General features: G+C 36.3%; 1 protein-coding gene across 1 annotated transcript in view; it reads left to right on the top strand.

Annotated features, from left to right (window-relative positions):
* The window catches only part of babam2 (BRISC and BRCA1 A complex member 2), a 94464-nt gene that overhangs the window by 3227 nt on the left and 70211 nt on the right, over nt 1–21026 (top strand). Inside the window, exon 4 of the mRNA XM_081347730.1 lies at nt 8150–8244. Within this exon, the coding sequence (XP_081203856.1) occupies nt 8150–8244 (95 nt within the window). The remainder of the gene's footprint in view (nt 1–8149; nt 8245–21026) is intronic.

Raw genomic sequence — 21026 nt, 5'->3', positions numbered from 1 at the left:
AAGTACAAAACACTGTGGTAGCTCTGTTTTTAATATCTGACATGTTCTTATAAACTTCAGCTCTGGAATTTTTCATCAAAGTGCTATGAAGTGATTGATTAAAACCTTATTAAAGCTGAGGTGATATTTTGTGTTTAATGAGCAGAGTGTATTTGAGTTCATGACAATCATGTTAGTAATTTAGTATCTCATTCTTGCTAAGGCAAACATCACTATCATTTATACTTAAACGAATAGTTTGAAATTTCTGTCATAACTCGCCCGCACGCTGTTTCACATATTCATAACACTTCTGTGGAACACAAAAGAAGATATTTTGAAGAATATTTCTAACATTTTGGTTCAGTGGGGTCCAAAAAGCCCCCAAAAGGAAATCAAATTAATCCATACACACAGGGTTATTATTGTAAACTAAACATTTTTTTATTTTATTTCAGGTAGTTCCCAAAGCAACATTTATCATATTTGTTTAGTTTAAGTACAAAAACTAAGTAAACTAAAAACAAAAGCTTAATGAACTATATATATATATATATATATATATATATATATATATATATAAAACAAATATAAAAGTAACAAAATGACAAACACAACCAAATTAAATATAAAAAGTAAAGTGTAAAAAATATATATAAAAATAAAAAACCTGAACAAAAACGATATGCCCTATATTAAAATAACACTACTCGACTCGCCAAGTTTCCCAGGTAAGTTGTCGAATATGTTTGTTGTACAGTCATAAATTATACTTTATTGATCCTGAACAGAGGGGCGCCATACTAATATTGCTATGAGAATATAATAGAGACTTGCCGAATACAGTTGCATAATTAATCGTTAAAATATCTCGATCTCTATTCAAGCACCCACAGGATTTTATTCCTAAAATGACAGTGATTCGGCCTCGTCTATTAAACCTTTGACAAGTACGATCACAGCAGTTCAGATGTGTGTTGGCGTTGATGCTAAACCAGAGAGAGTAGTGGTCATGTTTAGGTGTGAAACAGCTTTACAAACAGACTTTTCAACCACACAGTATCATTATTAATTCATATTATTGCAGAAGTACTGGGATAAAAGTTTATAGTTCGGATACAAACATTGATGCATACAGAAGCAATCAAGATCTCCTTTTGAAAGTAACATGATGCTTCAAATAAATAATGTATCAATCCAACGTTACACCAGTAGGTGGCGACAGGTGACTGTAAAAAAATAGATTTTTCATTGAATCATTCATTCAAGAGATTCGTTCAAAAACATTGATTCATTCAGTAATAAAACAAGTAGTACTTCTGATGCATACAGCACACTTTTCTGGAAACACTTCAGGAGTTTTGAAGTCTTCATCTGATTGGTTGAATTCTACAGGATGTCCGGGAGACGTGTGTGTCGCGGTCTTTATCGGTCCGCCTGAAAACAAATATTGCGATGCCAAAACGTGGAAGAAGAACGCTGTTGTGTTTACAACCGTGACAATGAGCGCTTACCAGGATCAACTAAATGCTGGAATTTCAAAAGTATGTGAAATTCGCGGCTCCATTATTGCCGTAAACTTGCACAGCGTTCTTAAATGAATAATTTATTAGATGCACGCCGGTCTGTTATTGTAGGAACATCGACATTATATTGTCATGCCCCCTAAACATGACGCGGAACAAAACGAACTGTGATTGGTGGCATTACATGTCAATCAAACGTCCTTTTGGGACGTTCCTTGGCCAAGAAAAGCTGCGACAGACAGAACTTCTGCCGTTAGTCTGAAGGTCTGGCTTCACGAGACTGTGAAACAAGTGAAGTATTTATGAGTCATTGAATCATTCATTCAACCCGACTAAAAAAAGAAAAAAAAATCTGTGTTTTTTTTAAATAGACTGCAGTGACAAACATTTTGTGTTTTTAACAAATTACATGTTATTTTGTTTAGTTGTCTATTCAGAATCATGATCTCTATTTTAAACAATAAAATCTTGACATGAGCATCACAGCATGTGCGAGCCCAGGCCTAAAAATCTTACCTTCTGTTTATTAGCTTTATTTTGTAATTGATTGCATTGTACTCTCTAAAAAAATGCTGGGTTGTTTCAACCCATGTTTGGGTCAAATATGGACAAACCCAACCGTTGGGTTTAAAATTGTATTTAAAAATGTAAACCAATAGTTAGGTTTGTCCATATTTGATCCAAAATGGGTTGAAACAATTCAACATTTTTTTAGAGTGTACAATACCATCAATTACAAAATAAAAGAGACAAACTGGGGTTTTAATTTCCCCATAAACTGGCAGAACCACTTTCTTTAAGGGTCGTTACACTATGAACATGTTGCAAATGTTAGGCCAAATAAAATGTTTTACACAGATTCTTCAAGATTAGGAATGGCGGTGCACTGAAAGCACAATCCTTTTGATTTGGAAACAAGCTTCTGAGAAGAGCTTTTAGAGGTTTTATCTGAAATGCTTTCAAGTACCACAGCTCAGTGATGTTTAATGAGGTTGGATAGTAATTATAACTTGGCAATGATCTTAATTGGGAGTTCCTGTTATAGCTCTGAGTCATGAGACACTCAAACACTCAAGCAGTTTTTCACGGAGGCCACATATGAACATATTTCTCGGAGCTGGAGTTGATCATGTAGTCTGGCAATGAGCAATTGAGGTTACTCCATGAAGCTTTCTTCCTTTTGGAGCTTTATGGCTATCAACTTATTCATTATATTGTGATTTAATGTGTGTCTGATCTGAAGAATTATAAGAGAAACTATGGGTTGGTTATTGAAGAAGTTTGGTTTTTGGTCAATTTTGGGACATGCGTTTGGCAGTGCTTTTAGTTGTGCACTATAGAGTGCATTAGTGGCTTGAGCTCAAGTGTAAATTAAAATGGAAAATCAAATTTTGGAGGCATAACTGAATGACACACATTATTAACACTGTGTCACAGTTAACCACAATAAATCATAGTAATCAATATTTGAATTACATCCACATTCTTATGTTAAGTAATAACATGCTCCACGTTCATGTTCAAGAAGCAGTCCATTAAACATTTAGAGTTTTCCCCCAATAAATTAAAATAGGCCTAGTCTTTTTTTCTGGTATTGTTTAGATAGAAACAGGTCTAAATGATTTTCTTGGAAAACTGATGCGTCCACTTATCCATTATTCATAATATCTATTATGGATAGATAGTAGAGACACATCAGACTTTTTTCAGCCTCTAAATAATCAAGAAAGATAGCAGAGTTAAGTGTTGGAATCGTCTCTTGGGTTTGATTGAGCAACTGACGGTGGCTGACAGCTGACAATTGACTCAAGATCTTTTCATAACTCTTGCCTTTGTTTTGCCTAAGAATTACAAATCTATGCAAATCCATATCGTATGATTTTGATGCATCTCTGTTTTCTAAATGTTGAAGTACATCTGCTGTGGTGTTGTGCTTTATTTCCCACCATAAGAGGAATTCATTTTCTCCAGTCCAGATAAAATAGAAATAGAATAGAAAGTGTTATTATTAGTGGGTCAAGTGTTCACGTTTCTTGAAAAAGGCTAAAGACTCAGCAGCTTGTGTTGAGTTAGCAGGTCATTCCACCAGCAGGGAACAGTCAAGGTAAAGGTTCATAAAACTGATTTTGTGCCTCTTTGAGGATGGCACCACAAGGCGCCGTTCACTTGCAGAACACAAGCTTCTCAGGACACACAAGTCTGAGGTAGTGAGTTTAGGTATAGGGGTGCAGAGCCAGTGGGTGTTCTGTAGGCAAGCATCAGTGCCTTGAATTTGATGCGAGCGGCTATTGGCAACCAGTGTGGATTGATGAAGGGCGTTTTCACACCTGAAAGTCTGCGCCAGATCCGAACCAAAGTTCATGTTTTGATACATTGTATACACGTGGTTAGTTTTGGTTTGGTTTCACATTGCAATTATGCGAGCGCATTTAATAACTTTACGTGACATACTTGTGTCCTGTCGTCATCATCTATGTGGGCTGCATCTTGACATTGATTGGTTTGTAAACGGACGTGCGTCTGACGTCAGCGTGTTGTCAATTCGGCGGGGAACTTTGACAAGAATGAATGAACAGACGCATACCGTTGCCGCTATACTGTTATTATCACGGCATTACTCCCTGCAGCACCAACTATACTCGAGGCTAGTTCAAATTCACCAAATGAGTGAACATTTTATCGTCGCCGGCAGGAAAGGAGGAGAAGACTGTAAGCAATCCTGATTTTTTTCCCTGCTATCTTCTGTCTTTTTCTCTCCGTTGTTTTAGGATACACGGGAACCACCGGAACTTCCTGTAAATGGTCTGAAAGTCCGAACCATACAGAAAATGCTTTCATACTAGAAACAAACCAAACCTTTGTTCAATTTGATCCGTGCCGAGACTAGCTCTTTTCGTCTGACCAAATTTCGTCTGTTTGGTCCGGATCGTGGTCCGGTGGAGCTTTCACACCTGTAATTTTGATTCGGATCAAACTTAAAAGTCCGAAAATCCGGACCAAACAAGGTAGGTATGTGAGGGCCCGAAGAGAGGTGTGACGTGCGCTCTCTTCAGCTCGATAAAGACCACTCTCGCTTCAGTATTCTGGATCATTTGCAGAGGTTTGACAGTGCAAGCTGGAAGGTCTGCCAAGATAGCATTACAATAGTCCAGTCTGGATAGAACAAGAGCTTGGACAAGGAGTTGTGTAGCATTCTCTGATAGGAAGGGCCTGATCCGCCTAATGTTGTATAAGGCAAATCTGTAGGACCGGGCAGTTCTAGCAATGTGGCCTGAAATCATCAATCACAACTCCAAGGTTCCTGGTTGTCCTGGATGAAGTTATTGTTGATGAGCCTAGCTGAATGGAGAAGTTGTGATGAAGTGTTAGGTTGGCCGAAACCACAAGCAGTTTTGTAGGCAAGGAAGAGTTGAAGGTGAAGGTGACATTTGATAATCGAGCAGATACCGTCGGATCATCCGGCTGAACCGAGAGGTACAGTTATGTACAGGGATGGGAAAAGCCCTGTTTCTGAATGACAGATCCTAGTGATGTTATGTAGATGGAGAAAAGAAGTGGTCCAACTTTAGAAATAGATTTGTACTGCTTTGCTTTACTTATTAACCGATGTACATATTTACCCATAGTAAAATTGATTCCAGGACTGCTGTTGTCCCGAAACTTAACGTGTCTTCTTTTCTATTTGTTCTGCACAAGAATCAACACATAACACAAGGTTACAGGGAAACAGATCAGCGTAGAAAACTCCAATCACAGCAATGCAAACAAGAAGACCAATTGCAATAGTTTCTTTGCTCTTGGTTCGATTTTGAATGGTACACATATAATCAAGTGAACCGGCTTATTTAATGTATTCTAATGGATGATATAAATCATAACAATATATAATAAAGTAAAATCCCTGACTGTTTCTAAATAAGAACTAGTGGAAAGAAGTGTTTTGTTTAAACCACTTTGCCTTCATTGCATGGCAAAGTGAAGAGAGTTGCACAGGTTGTGCATTTCATAACTGTTGCCTGCTCTAGTTTTTTTTTTTTTCGTTTTTTTTTTTTTTTTTTTTCTCCTGTTGCCGTACTTCCAGGAAGAATGCTGATTGTTTACTTGTGATTGCTCTGGCAGGAGTGCTGACTGTCTGTTGTTTGCATGCAAAGAAAGTGCGCCCAGTCCTCCGGCTTTCCGCTCCTCACAAGAGTTTGCCAATGCTGGTACGATGTTTCTCGAGTAGTACCCATCTCATCTGCCCTCAGGGTGTAAATTTGGGAAGTGCTGCATATTTGCCCAACATTTCCACTGCTATCTCTTTTCATATATTTGGCAACAGCTTTTCCAAGATGTGACAGATGTATGACAAACATCATCCAGGCTTTTTTCCCCTATGCTCCATCTGTGGAAAATTACTGCCTTGTGTTTGTTTTGCTCTGTTTTTTTATCCATGGAAAAGAAAGAAAGAAAGAAAGAAAGAAAAAGAGAAACAGAATGGCTACAGTATAAATAGAAATGTGCAGCCTATTATTTGAATATGGTGAAATCTTCAGTTATTGAGAGGAACTAAGCTACAAAAAACAATGCTTGAAACAAAGTCACATGAAACATGGATGATATTTGAGTTATTTGTTTTTTCCGTACATCGGAAGGGAATTTCAACCAATTGTTAAGCTCTGAAAAGCCAAAGAAGTACCAGAAATAGAAAAGACTTGTGCGCTACCACATCTTCTGCTGCCATACAACACCCATGTGAAACAGACTGAACTGTACATCATTAGTTAGAAGCTTTCATTAATAGTATCTTGAATAGTTTTAATCATTAATTTTACTTTTTCACCTGAGGTATTTTAAGAACTTTAGCATAGTTTTTGCATATAACTTAATGAGACCAAGTAGATGATGACAGAATTAATGTTTGAAAAAAATATTAAAATGACATATTTTAGCAAATATTCTTTTATTTATTTATTATTATCATACAGAAATACATACAGCAACTCTACAAAATACACACGTCAACCAAAAAAACAAACAAAAACAAAACACAGATAAACAACAATATAAGAACAGATGAGAGAGGAAAAATAAATAATTAAGGATAAAGAAAGAAAACTTTGGACTTTGTGGGGTATACAATATAGGGATTGTGTGTTCTCTCATGCAGAACTTGGCACTCACTATGACTTAGGGCGGTCCACACATTGCCCAAATTGAGGAGGAAAGGAACCCACATGGAAAAAAGAGTGGGTTTTAGCAGATATTCAATCCTTTACAATGCTGAAAACCTTTGATTTATAAGTGATGCTGGTTACACTTTATTTTAAGGTGTCAATATGTAGGGTTTGGGTTAGGATCAGGGTTTGGTATAGGGTTAGTTGAATGTGATTATGCATAAATTACTGTTATTACTATAATAATACATGTAACGTGTATCAAGGACACTGTAAAATAAAGTGTTACCATGGTGCTTAATAATGATAAAGAAATAAATAGCCTATGTACTTTGACATGCTCTGGAGAGGTACTTTTTGTTGTACCTATCTTTGTTCCCTGAAAGGTATCGCATACGAAAGCTTGTTCATGTGCTTTGTGTGGGATTAAAGGAAAGGGACACATTTTTCTTGGAAGTATAGAATTTGTAGATTGTTACCTTCTTTTCCATCCCATGTTCTCAAGACAACAAAATCGTCTCTTCCTGGAAATGTATTAAGTTGCTGCAATCGGGGAAGAAACTGTGGTTATTTTTTCCTCCATCATAAATGACTTGCGTCTCAGAGCGGCAGACGAAACTCAATAAACGCTGTCATGTTCTCTTGCGTTCGGATGCTTCTGGTAGGAGTCAAACCAAATCATTCTGATGAGACTTTGACTCGGGTATTTCAGAATGATCACACCAACATTTGAGATGCTGTGATGCGATTGGTCCGCTGGTTAGTCCAGTTATTCAATCACATCCACTGTTGAGGGAAAGTCACCTGAGGTTTTTGTTGCGGATCGAGGGATTTATTCGGTTAATGTGTTTCCATCATAGTTTATGTGCATGTCTTTTTATCGGATAAAAGATGTATCCACCTCAATTGATCGCACACGTTCTTTTATACGCATTTATACTGCATTTTTTATGCAATATCCCAAAATACGCATAAAAACAGGTGGATTGAAACATAGCTATTGAAAGATACCAATCAATCCCAGCATTCATAATGTTTACCTCTTGCACACAGATAAAGCCCATCATAATAGAAACACCAGTCCAACAATATTTATATCAGAAGAACATTATTCCCATTGCTAATGTCCATTAGTACTACATTGCTCTTTGAGAGTTTCGAGTTCCAGGGTCTCAACACAAGTGCCATTAGGCCATGGACTCAAAATAGTCTTTGATACCGACATTGATTGTTCGCTCTAATAGGATCTTGCATTGGTAAACATCCATGCAACCTTTATCTTTTACATAAAAAGCGTACATGGAACTGTAAGTAGCATGCGTGAATATTAAATATAGACATCTAAAGTTCAGATCTCTTTAATTATGGGTGTGTTAACACTTGGCATGTTTGGTTCGATTTAAATAAACCCTGATTATTTCTGAAGTGTTTTGTTTCATATGGTTTATGAAGGAATTATCTGTGTGATTAACTCTTTTCTTCTTACAGGGGACATCATCTTTAATGCCAGTGACCCAGAACTGCCCCCTGACTTTATCTTCGGAGAAGATGCCGACTTCCTTCCAGAACCATCTGAACTCCCGGTGCGTATTAAGATTATAATTATATGATGCCATTATTATCCTGTATTCTGAATGTAGAGCTTTTATATCAATATTGTGATACAGAACAGTAGTTAAGTAGATGGACTATACACATATTATGGTTATAAATAGTAGTAAGAGGACAGAAATGTACAAGAGATTGTTTTTTTTATTCAACATCACAGCAATATCATGCATTCAATGTAGATGTTCTATGTTCAGAGAGACTACATTTAACAAAGCCTGACATATATAAATAGTCGTGTTTTAGTGAAGTGTTTATGCTTGCATTAGGGTCATTCTTACACACACACACACACACATAAAAAAAAATCTAAAATCTCCAGTGAACCAAAAATGTGCTAGCTGCAGGCTAAACCTCGGTTGTACAGAAATACACCCAAGAAGACAGAACAATGGCTCTGTTATGATTGATATCTTTGAAGATATCGTTTTAACTTCCTTTAGTGCAGTTAGTTAAATCTGATGGCTGGTATCGATGTGCGTGGTCGACTCAGCAGCCAGATTTGACCCGCGGGGCTTCCAGCGTTCTGAAGAGAGGGTGTTGGTGAATTACATAAGCGTTGCGTCTGCACTTAACACTGCCGTTCTTCTGGTGCCGCTTTTAGGATTGCACAATTAGCACCAGAGGCTTCACTGCTCTCACAACACACTCAAAAAGAGCAGTCATTTGTTCTTTATTAAGGCATGTTGTTGATTTATTTATTTGTTGTGTTCACTGAACATCATTTTTGGCATAAAGAGCCACTGTGTGTCTCTACACACAGTGTGCCGCGTGCTTGGTGATTGTGTTATCTTTGGGGTTCGAATTTTAAATGTTTCCAAAAAAAAAAAAAAATGTAAAATAAATTTTTCGAAGTTGCAAATAAAATAAATAAACAAAAAGATTATTAAATTCGCAAATAAATATAATGAGATTTACAAATATTGTTATCTGATTGACTTGAGATTTGTGTGCATGCTAGAAATGTTTTAAAATCCACAAATGCGTACAGTGAGTCATAAATGCATAAGCTGTGATTCATAAATGTCTGCTGCGATCAGGGCTATTATAGTTAATTAAAACTAAAACCACAAAAGAAATGTGTTACTTGAAGTAAATAATTGTTAATTAAACATATTAATTCAGCTATTTGCCAAAGCAACATTTCATTTTCATTTAGAAAAATTAATAAAAAAACAATATAGAGACACATTAGAAACAATAACTATTAAAAATGACAAAAACATACAACAAAATTACTATAACTAAGATGAAAACGGAAAATATGGAGATGATAATAAATTCAATATTTTAAACAATCTCGATGACTCTAAAATAACATGGTTTGTGAGATAAAAATATATTTGTAAATGTATTTAATGTCCAAATCTTACTTTATTTATTTGTGAATTAATTGTCCTAACATATTTGTGGACTTTTTTATTTTATCTGTACATTTTTTACACTTATTTGTGGATTGTAATTCTGTTTATTTGGAAATATGCAACAAATCTAATCCCAAAGTTATTTGTTAAACCTCTATTAATGTATGAAGAGTTGGTGGTCAGAGATGTAGTCCAGCAGACTGTTTCATGTGCACTTGAGACATTTCACAGATCCACAGCACTCAGGTCTGTTGTTCTTCCTCTCAAATCACAGGATGTGTTGTTAAACACTCTTCTTCATAGTGGGTGACTTAGCAAATGTATCATTACAAACAATTCATAGGTTGCTGATTCAAACCTCATAAGAAACAAGTCATAATAAGCCATAATTGTATTTCCTTGATTGTTTTTATTATATCCATTTTATAAATTAATGCTGTTTTTCTATAGTGACATTGTGTGAAAACCACAAAGGCAAGTTCCACTGACCATTGTCATGTTGCAGTATATTCTATTCTATTCTATTCTATTCTATTCTATTCTATTCTATTCTATTCTATTCTGTTCTATTCTATTCTATTCTATTCTATTCTATTCTATTCTATTCTAATATGTTCTATTCTATTCTGTTCTGTTCTATTGTATTCTATTCTGTTCTGTTCTGTTCTGTTCTGTTCTGTTCTATTCTATTTTGTTCTGTTCTGTTCTATTCTGTCCTGTTCTATTCTGTTCTATTCTATTGTATTCTATTATGTTCTATTCTATTCTGTTCTATTGTATTCTATTCTATTCTATTCTATTCTGTTCTGTTCTGTTCTATTCCATCTGTTCTGTTCCATTCATTCCATTCCATTCCATTCTATTCTATTCTATTCTATTCTATTCTATTCTATTCTATTCTATTCTATTCTATTCTATTCTATTCTATTCCATCTATTCCATCTGTTCTGTTCTGTTTTATTCTATTCTGTTCTATTCTATTCTATTCTATTCTATTCTGTTCCATCTATTCCATCTGTTCCGTTCCGTTCCGTTCCATTTCATTTCATTTCATTTCATTTCATTCTATTCTATTCTATTCTATTCTATTCTATTCTATTCTATTCTATTCTATTCTATTCTGTTCTATTCTATTCTATTCTATTCTATTCTAATATGTTCTATTCTATTCTGTTCTGTTCTATTGTATTCTATTCTGTTCTGTTCTGTTCTGTTGTATTCTATTTTGTTCTGTTCTGTTCTATTCTGTCCTGTTCTATTCTGTTCTATTCTATTGTATTCTATTATGTTCTATTCTATTCTGTTCTATTGTATTCTATTCTATTCTATTCTATTCTATTCTATTCTGTTCTGTTCTGTTCTATTCCATCTGTTCTGTTCCATTCATTCCATTCCATTCTATTCTATTCTATTCTATTCTATTCTATTCTATTCTATTCTATTCTATTCTATTCTATTCCATCTATTCCATCTGTTCTGTTCTGTTTTATTCTATTCTATTCTGTTCTATTCTATTCTATTCTGTTCTGTTCCATCTATTCCATCTGTTCTGTTCCGTTCTGTTCCGTTCTGTTCCGTTCCATTTCATTTCATTTCATTTCATTTCATTTCATTCTATTCTATTCTATTCTATTCTATTCTATTCTATTCTATTCTATTCTATTCTATTCTATTCTATTCTATTCTATTCTATTCTATCCATAGGCTAAACTTGCTGGCATCTCAATGCAGTACTGACCAATAATAATCAGGATTCATCATATGGATCCTGATGAATCCTTTGAGGTTTGTTCCTCAGAGATAATGTTTGCAAAAGTGAGACACAGAGTTTGTGCAAGACGTGGTCTAGATTTGTCTGGACGGTGTTGATTGCTTAAAGCTGTGCTCCAGGCTATTTTTAAGAAAGAAAAAAAAATCCCCTGCTTATGTCAGAGTCTGTGAGACGGTGACTATTGCTCACCGTCTCTTGAACGCAGCTGAAAACACGAGGGGGGAAGCACCTCTGCGCTGCCAGGGCTTCGCTCTGCCCATGTGTTTGCTTTGCGTCTTTAAGCTTCATGGCTGTGGCTCGAGTGTGTGTGGCTGTGTGCAGCCGTTCGGTTTCTTCTCCTGGGATATTTTTCCTTCACTGGTTTGCAGCCAGTATCCCTCTGTCTTGTTCTTCATCCTGTTTATTCTGCACTAAACTGGATTTTTGTGTAACCAAACATGAATGATCCAAAAGGCCTGGGGATATTAGTACGCCACATCATTGGCAAACATAATGTCCAAAAACGGCATTAATTTGTTTAATATGCTCTTACTCTGGCTTGCTCATCTTATTTGCTTTCATCCTTCCCAGACGGTTCTGCTGGTTCAGTCTGTCTGTCAGTGCCTCTCCTGCAAGCTGATCATTTTCACATTACCGTGTGAGAGCCTCAAGATCAACAAAGAGCTCTTGCGTCCTGATCTTTCACACCTTAATATGCAGCTCTGTTCCAAAACCTAGTGAGCTGCCTTGCCATCTACTGCCTGTATAGACAGCTTCCTATGTGTTATAAAACCTCATAAGAAAATTATTTGAAACGCTGTACATAGTCAGCAACTTGGAAGCACACAGGAGACGCAATTCATTCTGCAAATCACAATTTTCAAGAGATGCCCTGATGCTTCTTTTTGCTCTTAGTATTAGCTTTGTAATATGATTTCCTCAAGTTTGAGCACTTTAACATTATGACCAGGCAGAGATTGTGTTGCTACCACAAGTTTGAGAGTCCTTGTGATTAATTTAAAAACTAGGTGGCGAGAGACTTTGAGCTATGTAAGTAAGATACTGAACGTTTTTAGTTGTGATATATTATACAGTAGGGCTGCACGATATTGAAGAAAAATGCGATATGCGATAACTTATTAAATAATGTGATATTCGATATGCGATACGATAATGCTTAAAGTATGTAAAATAAACTTAAATTACCTTTAAAATATATTTAGAATTATATAACCTACATACGTGTTTCACATGTTAAATACTGATTCTTATTAAAGCTACAAAAGTTATTTAGCCAAGAGCAGTGAGTGATTTTCTCTTTGTCTTTAGTTCATGACCCCAGTTATTGCAAGCCGTTCCGATATGCATATTGTGATATATACATTTGTGATATTTCGATATATTGTGCAGCAATATATCTATTATACTTGTTCATCAACATCACATGATGTGCACTTTATACATGAACAGCAACAAACAATATGCTAACATTGCAAGAGAACGTGATTATCTTTCATTACTCCCTTCGCCAAGTTTGTTCCAAACAGCCACGTTATAAGGACACAATTGACGTTTTGATATTAGCATGTTGCTAAGGTGACAACAAATATATCCACACTTTTTCTCACTGTTATACATTTGGAGATTCTGATTTTCACATGACCAGCATTCAGATGCTGAACGCTGGCTTGTTTTCCAGCTGCATGTAATATCGCCCAGTTTTCACACTCCTGTGAGGAATTCCTGATGTCTCAGCAAAACTTGGGCTTGTTTACAGTCTGTCACAACTTAGTATTATTAGCTGCTAACCACCATTTTGTTTCCATGCCCCGAATGGTGAGTTTACGTGAAACGCTGACACCAGAAGATTTATTACGATGTGAAAAGTAGTGTTACCAGAGTCTTCTCATCATTTCTATTTTTTTTTTTTTTTTGTAAAGTCAAATAATGTAGTTTCCTTTACAGTTTTTAAGTTTTAATTTTGTTCTTATTACAGACACATTAATAGAGATTGCTCTTAAATTTCCCCCAAAAGTGAAATATCTGTGATCATTAATCAACATTTTACATCAAATTTTGTAGAATGAAGCTCTAAAAGTGTAGAAAACACACAATAAAGCAGCAACTGTACTTTATATGACTCGTGTGCTTCTGATGAAGCCAAACGCTAGCTTTGTGTGAGGCACAGACCAAAGTTTAATTTGTACATGTTTGTGCACATTAAAATATGGGTTATGAAGACATGTAATCAGTGATCTGTTACAAGATATACAGACCAGTGGCATTTGTCACCAAACCTGTCTTGATGTGCAATGAATGAATGCAAATAAGACTTGTTTCATATTTTAGGCAAATATGACAAAAAAATATCTCCAATGCAATACACCATTAACAATAGAGATGCCCTGTGGCTCCTTTCTGCTCTTAGTATTGGCTTTGTAATATGATTTTCTGAAGTAAACGCACTTAATAACATTATGACGATGCAGAGATTGTGTTGCTACCACAAAGATCACAAGTTTGATTTGGCTAGCTGAGATATCACTGTTTGAAACACAATATGACTCAGCGAACTCTAAAGAGCAGCGGCTGTAGCAATTTCATTCAGATACTTTTCATTCACACAGCACCTGAGCACCCGAGAGCCTCAAGCCTTGGCACTTTCTTTGATGAAGGTCAGAGCAGGCAAACAGATATCTGTACCAAATACCAGTTTAGAAAAGCATGAAGGGTCAGAATAATTTGTGTTAGCACTTAAAAATGAGACAGGCAACTCATTGAAAAATTCAATGCTGTATTTTTTCTTTTCAGTTCATGCATTCCCTGGGAATCAAACCCATGATTTTTATTTTCATTGCTAGTTCCATGCGGTCAGTCCTTACTTTAGAACATTTATGCACATTAGCTTGAACCTGAAAATGAAGATTTTTTTGTTTAGTTTTATTTTTTTGCTTGATTTGAGGTAAAGAAGAACAAGAGGTAAACCTTTAGTTTACAGTCCAATTCTCACTATTAACTAGTTGCTTATTAGCATGCATATTACTGGGGTATTGGCTGTTTATTAGTATTTATAAAGGACATATTAATGCCTTATTCTGCATGACCATTCTACATCCCTTATTCCCAGCCAATACCTAAACTTAACAACTACCTTACTAACTATTAATAAGCAGTAATTAGGAGTTTATTGAGGCAAAAGTCGTAGTTACTTGTGAGAATTGGACCCTATATCTAAACTGTGATATATCTAATATATACATTATTTAAAAGTAAGCTTGGTTTTAGAAATTTTGTTCTTAACCCATTCAATTAGACAGCAGGACATGCATGACTGAAGTAGCTCCCCAGCACTGAACAATGAGCAGGCTGACAATTGTGTGAAAACTTTTAGATTGGATCTCCATGTCTAAAAAGGTCAGATCCAACACTCGATCCTGTCAAAAAATATTTGTTTTGTCTGTAATCCAAAACCGGTAAAACCTGTCAGCAGCAAGTCTTGTCTGGTGCCCAAAACTCTTGTTAACAGCCTTCTATCAGCCTGAGAGTTTGACCGAGAAAGCCAGGGAAGAGCAGAAACAAGAGATGATGTGATCAAAAGAGCAGTTCATTGAATAATCTGGTCACACTTTAGTTTAGGGTGCAAATTTTACTATTATCTATGACTTTTGCCTCAATAAACACCTAATTACTGCTTAGAAATAGTAAGTTAGTTGTTAAGTTTATGTATTGGGTAGGATTAAGAGATAGGTAGAATATGGTCATGCAGAATATGGCTTTAATATGTGCTTTATAAATACTAATAAACAGCCAATACCCTAGTAATATGCATGCTAATATGCAACTTAAGTTAATTGTGAGAATTGGACCCTAAGTGTTACCAGTAATCTTAATTGCATATGTTTCAGTGCTCGGACTTCGTCTGACCAGTACAAATCCAACAAGTGTTATTATCCCAATGGAAAAGCAATGGAAAATTACTGTGTCACAACCTTGTCCTGCATGTGATGTTAAAAACCTTGAAATGGAGACATTCTCTATTATCTCTTACTTATGAAGAAAAACATCCCTTTGGAATCTCACAATCGGATTAAACAACAACAGATAGAAATATAGTCATATAATAGCATAAAATTACATAAATGAATAATAATAATAAAATGGTGGATAAATGATTAAATGATAAATGACAACTACATAAATGAAGTTAGATCATATAAAAACAAAGAAAATAAAACTAGATGTATGGTTGTTGTCTTAAAGTAACACACAGGTTGCAATTGAGAATCCTTAGATCCTTGAAAACTAAAAAAGACTGTTCATTACAATAAAGTTTTTTTTTTTTTACAGTTGTGATGTAGTTTGACCATCATTAGTTGGGGAACCTCAACAATGCTTGATTTTCAGACTGAGCACAGCCAATCCTGTAGTCTAATGTAGCAGTGACCCAAAGTGATTCAGCATGCTGTGAAGAAAGCCAAAAACCATACTTAATTCCAGTCTTACATAATTCCTCTAACCAGAGCGTTCACTTGCACAATTTGGTGGAAAGTTTGTGATTAAATGTCGGTACTTCCCCCACTACATTTGGGTTTACGAAGCCAGACATCAATTAGCAATTAAAGCACTGATATGGTTCAGGCGAAGTCAAAGAATGATCTGGTGTGACATTTTTTTAGAACAAAATCAGGTCAAAAGGAAGTTGCTTTGGAGTTTGAAACAGCTTGCCAAAGTGAACTTTACTAAAAAAAAAGTGGGGGTTATGTAATAGATTGGTGTGGCTCTGGAGCTCCGCCTTCTTTGATGAGGAAATCTTCTCCAGTTCATTTTTTTTCTGAACACAAAAGAAGATATTTTGAAGAATGTTGGTAATCAAACAATTGATGGGCCCCATTGACTTCCATAGTAATTTCTTTTCCATACTATGGAAGTCAGTGGGGTCAAATGTTCAGTCTACCCAACATCAACTGTTTGGTTACCCACATTCTTCAAAACATCTTCTTTTGTGTTCAGTAGAAGAAGGAAATTCGCGCCAAGCGCGATGCAAGTGTTTTTTGCTAGTTTCAGTCCGACGCAATTATCATTTTCACGTCCTGCGCCACGTTGTTTAAATAGCAAATGCATTTGTGCCCATTTGTGCACCCATGGGCTGCTGGTCTGAAAACGAGGTGTGTTCTGGCGCATTGTTGGCGCGTTGCTATTTTGAGGCAACGGAAATAAACTGAGCCATTGACCAACTGAAACCTGGTCTAAAGTCAATGGCACAATATTTTTTTTTTGTTATTTAAAGAGCTTGTTAGTAATGTGTGCCTATAGGTGGGTCCAACAAACACATACACTCTGCTTATTAAACACACAGGGACGCACAGCAGCACACAAACATGCCAAATATTTAAAATAAAAGGATTACAATGTAAAAGATTATTATTGTGTACATAAAGATATGGTGGAATCCGGTTTGTCCCGTAGATGGTCTGCTAGCGCACTTTAACCTCACGCACGAGCAGATCCGTTTGTGCTCTGGAGAAGTCTTCGATCTTTCCACTATCAAATTCCGTCATGTAAATAGCAAATCTGCCATGGCGTGAGCGCAACTGGCATTTAAAGGGAATGGGAGATGAGACTCTGATTAGTTTAACGCACGTAAATCCCAAAACACACCCATTACTCATTAAGAGAATAGGGACAACCCTTTTAGACCATGCGCCACGTCGTTAAACTAGCAAAAGTGGATTCGGACACGCCCTAAGTGAACTTGCGTTGTGCGCTTTAGATCATGCGCTTAGATTATTAAAATAGGGCCCTTAATGTTAATTCATCACATTGACGCCCTCTTTACAAACCTCTTTTTCTATAACCGAAACAAAAATATAATGTCTTCTAAAAAGCAGAATGAGAGTGAAAGTAAAGGACATCTGCCTTTATTTAAAGTAAGGGATGCCTGTCTGCTATACATGCCTCTATTTTAGTGTCTCTAATTAACCTCCGTCAAACACTAACACTGCCACAGCAGCACTCTACAGCTTTACTGCTTCTCACTTTAATTAGTGGCTTTTCTGGCCATTGAGGAAAGAGCAGCTAATTGTGGTGAGGTGGCTGAGACAGTGGTCGAAGCTCTCGGGTGGAACATCTGACGTTAGCCATGGGAAAACTGGAGAGATCAAAGCACGCTCAGTTTAAGTTTCACCGGGCTTCGGAGAATCGAGGCTGCAGTCTAGACAGCAAACATCTCAGCCTGTGGTGATGTCTTGTTTAGGCTTAGATTAATGATTCATGCGACGCATAATCCTGCTATATTCCACGTTTTTGTGTGTGACCTTGTTTCGACCGCGGTGCAACCCACACTTTATTAAAAAGCGTCAGGTTTAAAAGGCATTGCAACCTAATATCATAGTGGAACTATTGAACTGTTTGAATTGTGTAAAGTTAACACTAAATGAATGAACAAGTGAAACCATAGACAGTAGATACAATCTAATCAAGATACAGGCTAATCAGCAGATTTGCATCAGTGGTGTGTCACTTCTTTACTCTGGGATATACACTTGACTGTAAACATTTGTTTGATTCATTTAGAATTAGATCTATATGTTCACACCACAGCTGTGCCCCAAATTATTATTATTATTTTTTTTTTGACAAAAAAGACCCTGTAGTTACCTTATTTTTTTCCGCTTTCTGAACGACACTGAACAGCTAATCTCAGATTTTCTGTTCCACTGTCATTAGCTGTGTTTCCATCCAAAGTTGTAAATTTAACTTATGCTCAAAATTGGAAAATCGCATAAAACATTTGCGAATAAAGCAGCGTTTCCTTCCCATGTGTTCAAAGGACAAAATCGTCACTTCCTGGGAAATTGCCACAAAATAGGCTATTTGTGATAAAAATGGAAGTTGCTTCAATCGGGAAGAAACTGTGGCTCTTTTTTTCCCTCCATCATAAATGACTTGCGTCTCAGAGCGGCAGACGAAACTCAATAAACGCTGTCATGTTCTCTTGTGTTCGGATGCTTCTGGGAGGAATTAAACCAAATCATTCTGATGACAGACTTTGACTCAGGCATTTCAGAATAATCACACCAACATTTGAGATGCTGTGATGCGATTGGTCCACTGGTTAGTCCAGTTATCCAATCACATCCACTGTTGAGGGAAAGTCGCCTGAGGTTTTTGTTACGGATTGAGGGATTTATTCGACAGATGTATTTCCATTGTATTTATGTGCATGTCTTATCAGATAATAGATGTATCCGCCTCAGTTGAGTGCATAAATTGTTTTTATGCACACCTTGGTGTTTCCATCCAGGTTTTTTTTAATGCGATATCCTAAAGTGTGCATACAAAGGTTGATGGAAACATAGCTGTTGTGGAAATAAATTACATATTATTTTTTTCTTTTAGGTCAGAATTCAGAATTCAACTTAATTTGTTATTATTCATATCTATATAATTCAACATTTATGATGGATCTTTTTTAGATGTAAAAACCAAATGCTTCTTTAAAATTGTACACTTACTAGTTGCGATGTATTTAAATGGAAAATATATCTATGTAAATGTTAGTATCACAGGGTTACAATAAATGCATTTTTTGTCATCCCTTTATGGTTAATTCTTATGTTATGGATTAATGTGCCCGTCATTTGCCTCTCCTCGTCCCTCTGGATGCATAATTTCCCAACAATCCCCATAGAGGGGCATTTCATTGGTGTCCCGTAATTGCCCTAAAGTTCTTTTAAACCTGCTTCTGGCAATCACACCGGCAGTTCTGTTTTTACGAGTCACTTGGCATAATGGGAAGAATGAAGCATTGACAATAGAGAGGTAGGAGGGGGTTTGTTTTGGCATTGCTGACCAGGAAACTGCCGGGAAGTGTGTCGGCCAGAGAGATTTTGGGAACAGCAGGAGGATACCAATGCCTGGGTAAAGAAGTGTTAAAGGGATAGTTCACACACAAATGTAAATTCTGTCACCATTTACTCAAGTTGTTCCAAACCTGTATGAATTTCTTTCTTCTACTGAGCACAAAATAAGATATTTTGAACACTGTTGGGTGAACAGATAGTTGACGGTAGTCATTGACTTTTCATAGGATTTTTTTGTTGTTGCATACTATGGAAGACAATGACTACCGTCAACTGTCTGGTTACGCACATTCTTACAGGTTTGGAACAACTTGCAACCTAGGGTCCTTTTGTTCATCTACCTAAGGCAAACTTTTGTTTAAAAGCATAATTAGAATGGAAACGCCACTTTTAAGTTTGACTATATTTTCGTTTTCGGTCAAATTGCCTTTTGAATGGGAGTGCTTGGGGCACGACTATGATAGCATCAAAATTGCTATTTTTAAAACACTAAGAAGGCTCGACACAACATGAAACTTTGCTTGAAATATCACCAGAGGCTCTACACATGAACTCCAGCATTGAGAATATTGTTTGTGTTCATCACAGAGTTTACTAAAAAGAAAAGTTTTGAACAACTCACTGTGTGTCCGTCCGCCGGCATTTTGTCAGTCAAAAATAGTCGATCTCCGTAACAGAGGAGAGCAAAGATGGAAAGCTCCTAAAGCTTAGGTCCATATACACTCTCAGAAAAAAAGGTACAAAAGCTGTCACTGTGGCGGTACCTTTTCAAAAGGTACACCTTTGTACCTAAAGAGTGCATTTAAGTCCCTCAAAGGTACATATTGGTACTAAACGTGTACATATTAGTACCTAAATGGTACATATTAGAACCCTTTTGAAGGGTACTGTCCCAGTGACAGCTTTTGTACCTTTTTTTTCTGAGAGTGTACATTCACAGATAATTTGTTGTTTTGTCATTAGTGAAAATCAATATTGACCTTGTATTTGAAAAAGGATGCTCATATAAGAAACAATACTAAAATTCAGAGTCAGTTCATTCGCATTCGGAGATCGACAATTTTTGACTGACAAAATGCCGGCGGACGGAAACACAGTGAGTTGTTCAAAACCTTTCTTTTTAGTAAACTCTGTGTACACAAACAGTGTTCTCAATGCTGGAGTTAATGTATAGAGCCTCTGGTGAGACTTCCAGCAAAGTTTCATGTTGTGTCGAGCCTTCTTAGTGTTTTAAAAATAGCGCTTTTTGATGCTATCATAGTTGTTCCCCAAGCACTCCCATTCACAAGGCAATTTGACCGAAAACGAAAATATAGTCAAACTTAAAATTGCCGTTTCCATCCTAATTATGCTTTTAAATGAAAGTTTGCCTCGGGTAGATTAACAAAAAGACTCTAGGTTGCATTTTGGCGAGAGTTACCCTTTAATGTACAGCCCATATTTTTCTTTTTTTTTTCTTTTTACTTCTGTGACAGTTGCTTCTGGTATAATTATGAAGATTGCATTGTTTTATTGCTTTATCTGTACAGCCTTGTTTTGATTTGCCCAAGATGCAGAGAAGTAAATAAGTCTATTGCTGGAACAAGGCCTGAACCCTGGAGACATCTGATTTACAACCAAGATTAAGTTGTAAAGAGCAAATTATCTGAAATACCTACCAGACAAGAAAACTAAAGAAAAAAAAAACCTGAATGAATTCCAAGTGGTAAAAAAACACAGAGTTCACACAAGATGTACTTTGTATTACACTCAGTCATGCCGCCTATAGTCTTAAGACACTG

The sequence above is a fragment of the Scardinius erythrophthalmus genome (assembly GCF_964197995.2).
Source record: "Scardinius erythrophthalmus genome assembly, chromosome: 19".
Lineage (NCBI taxonomy): Eukaryota > Metazoa > Chordata > Actinopteri > Cypriniformes > Leuciscidae > Scardinius > Scardinius erythrophthalmus.
This window is presented reverse-complemented; position numbering and strand designations above follow the sequence as displayed.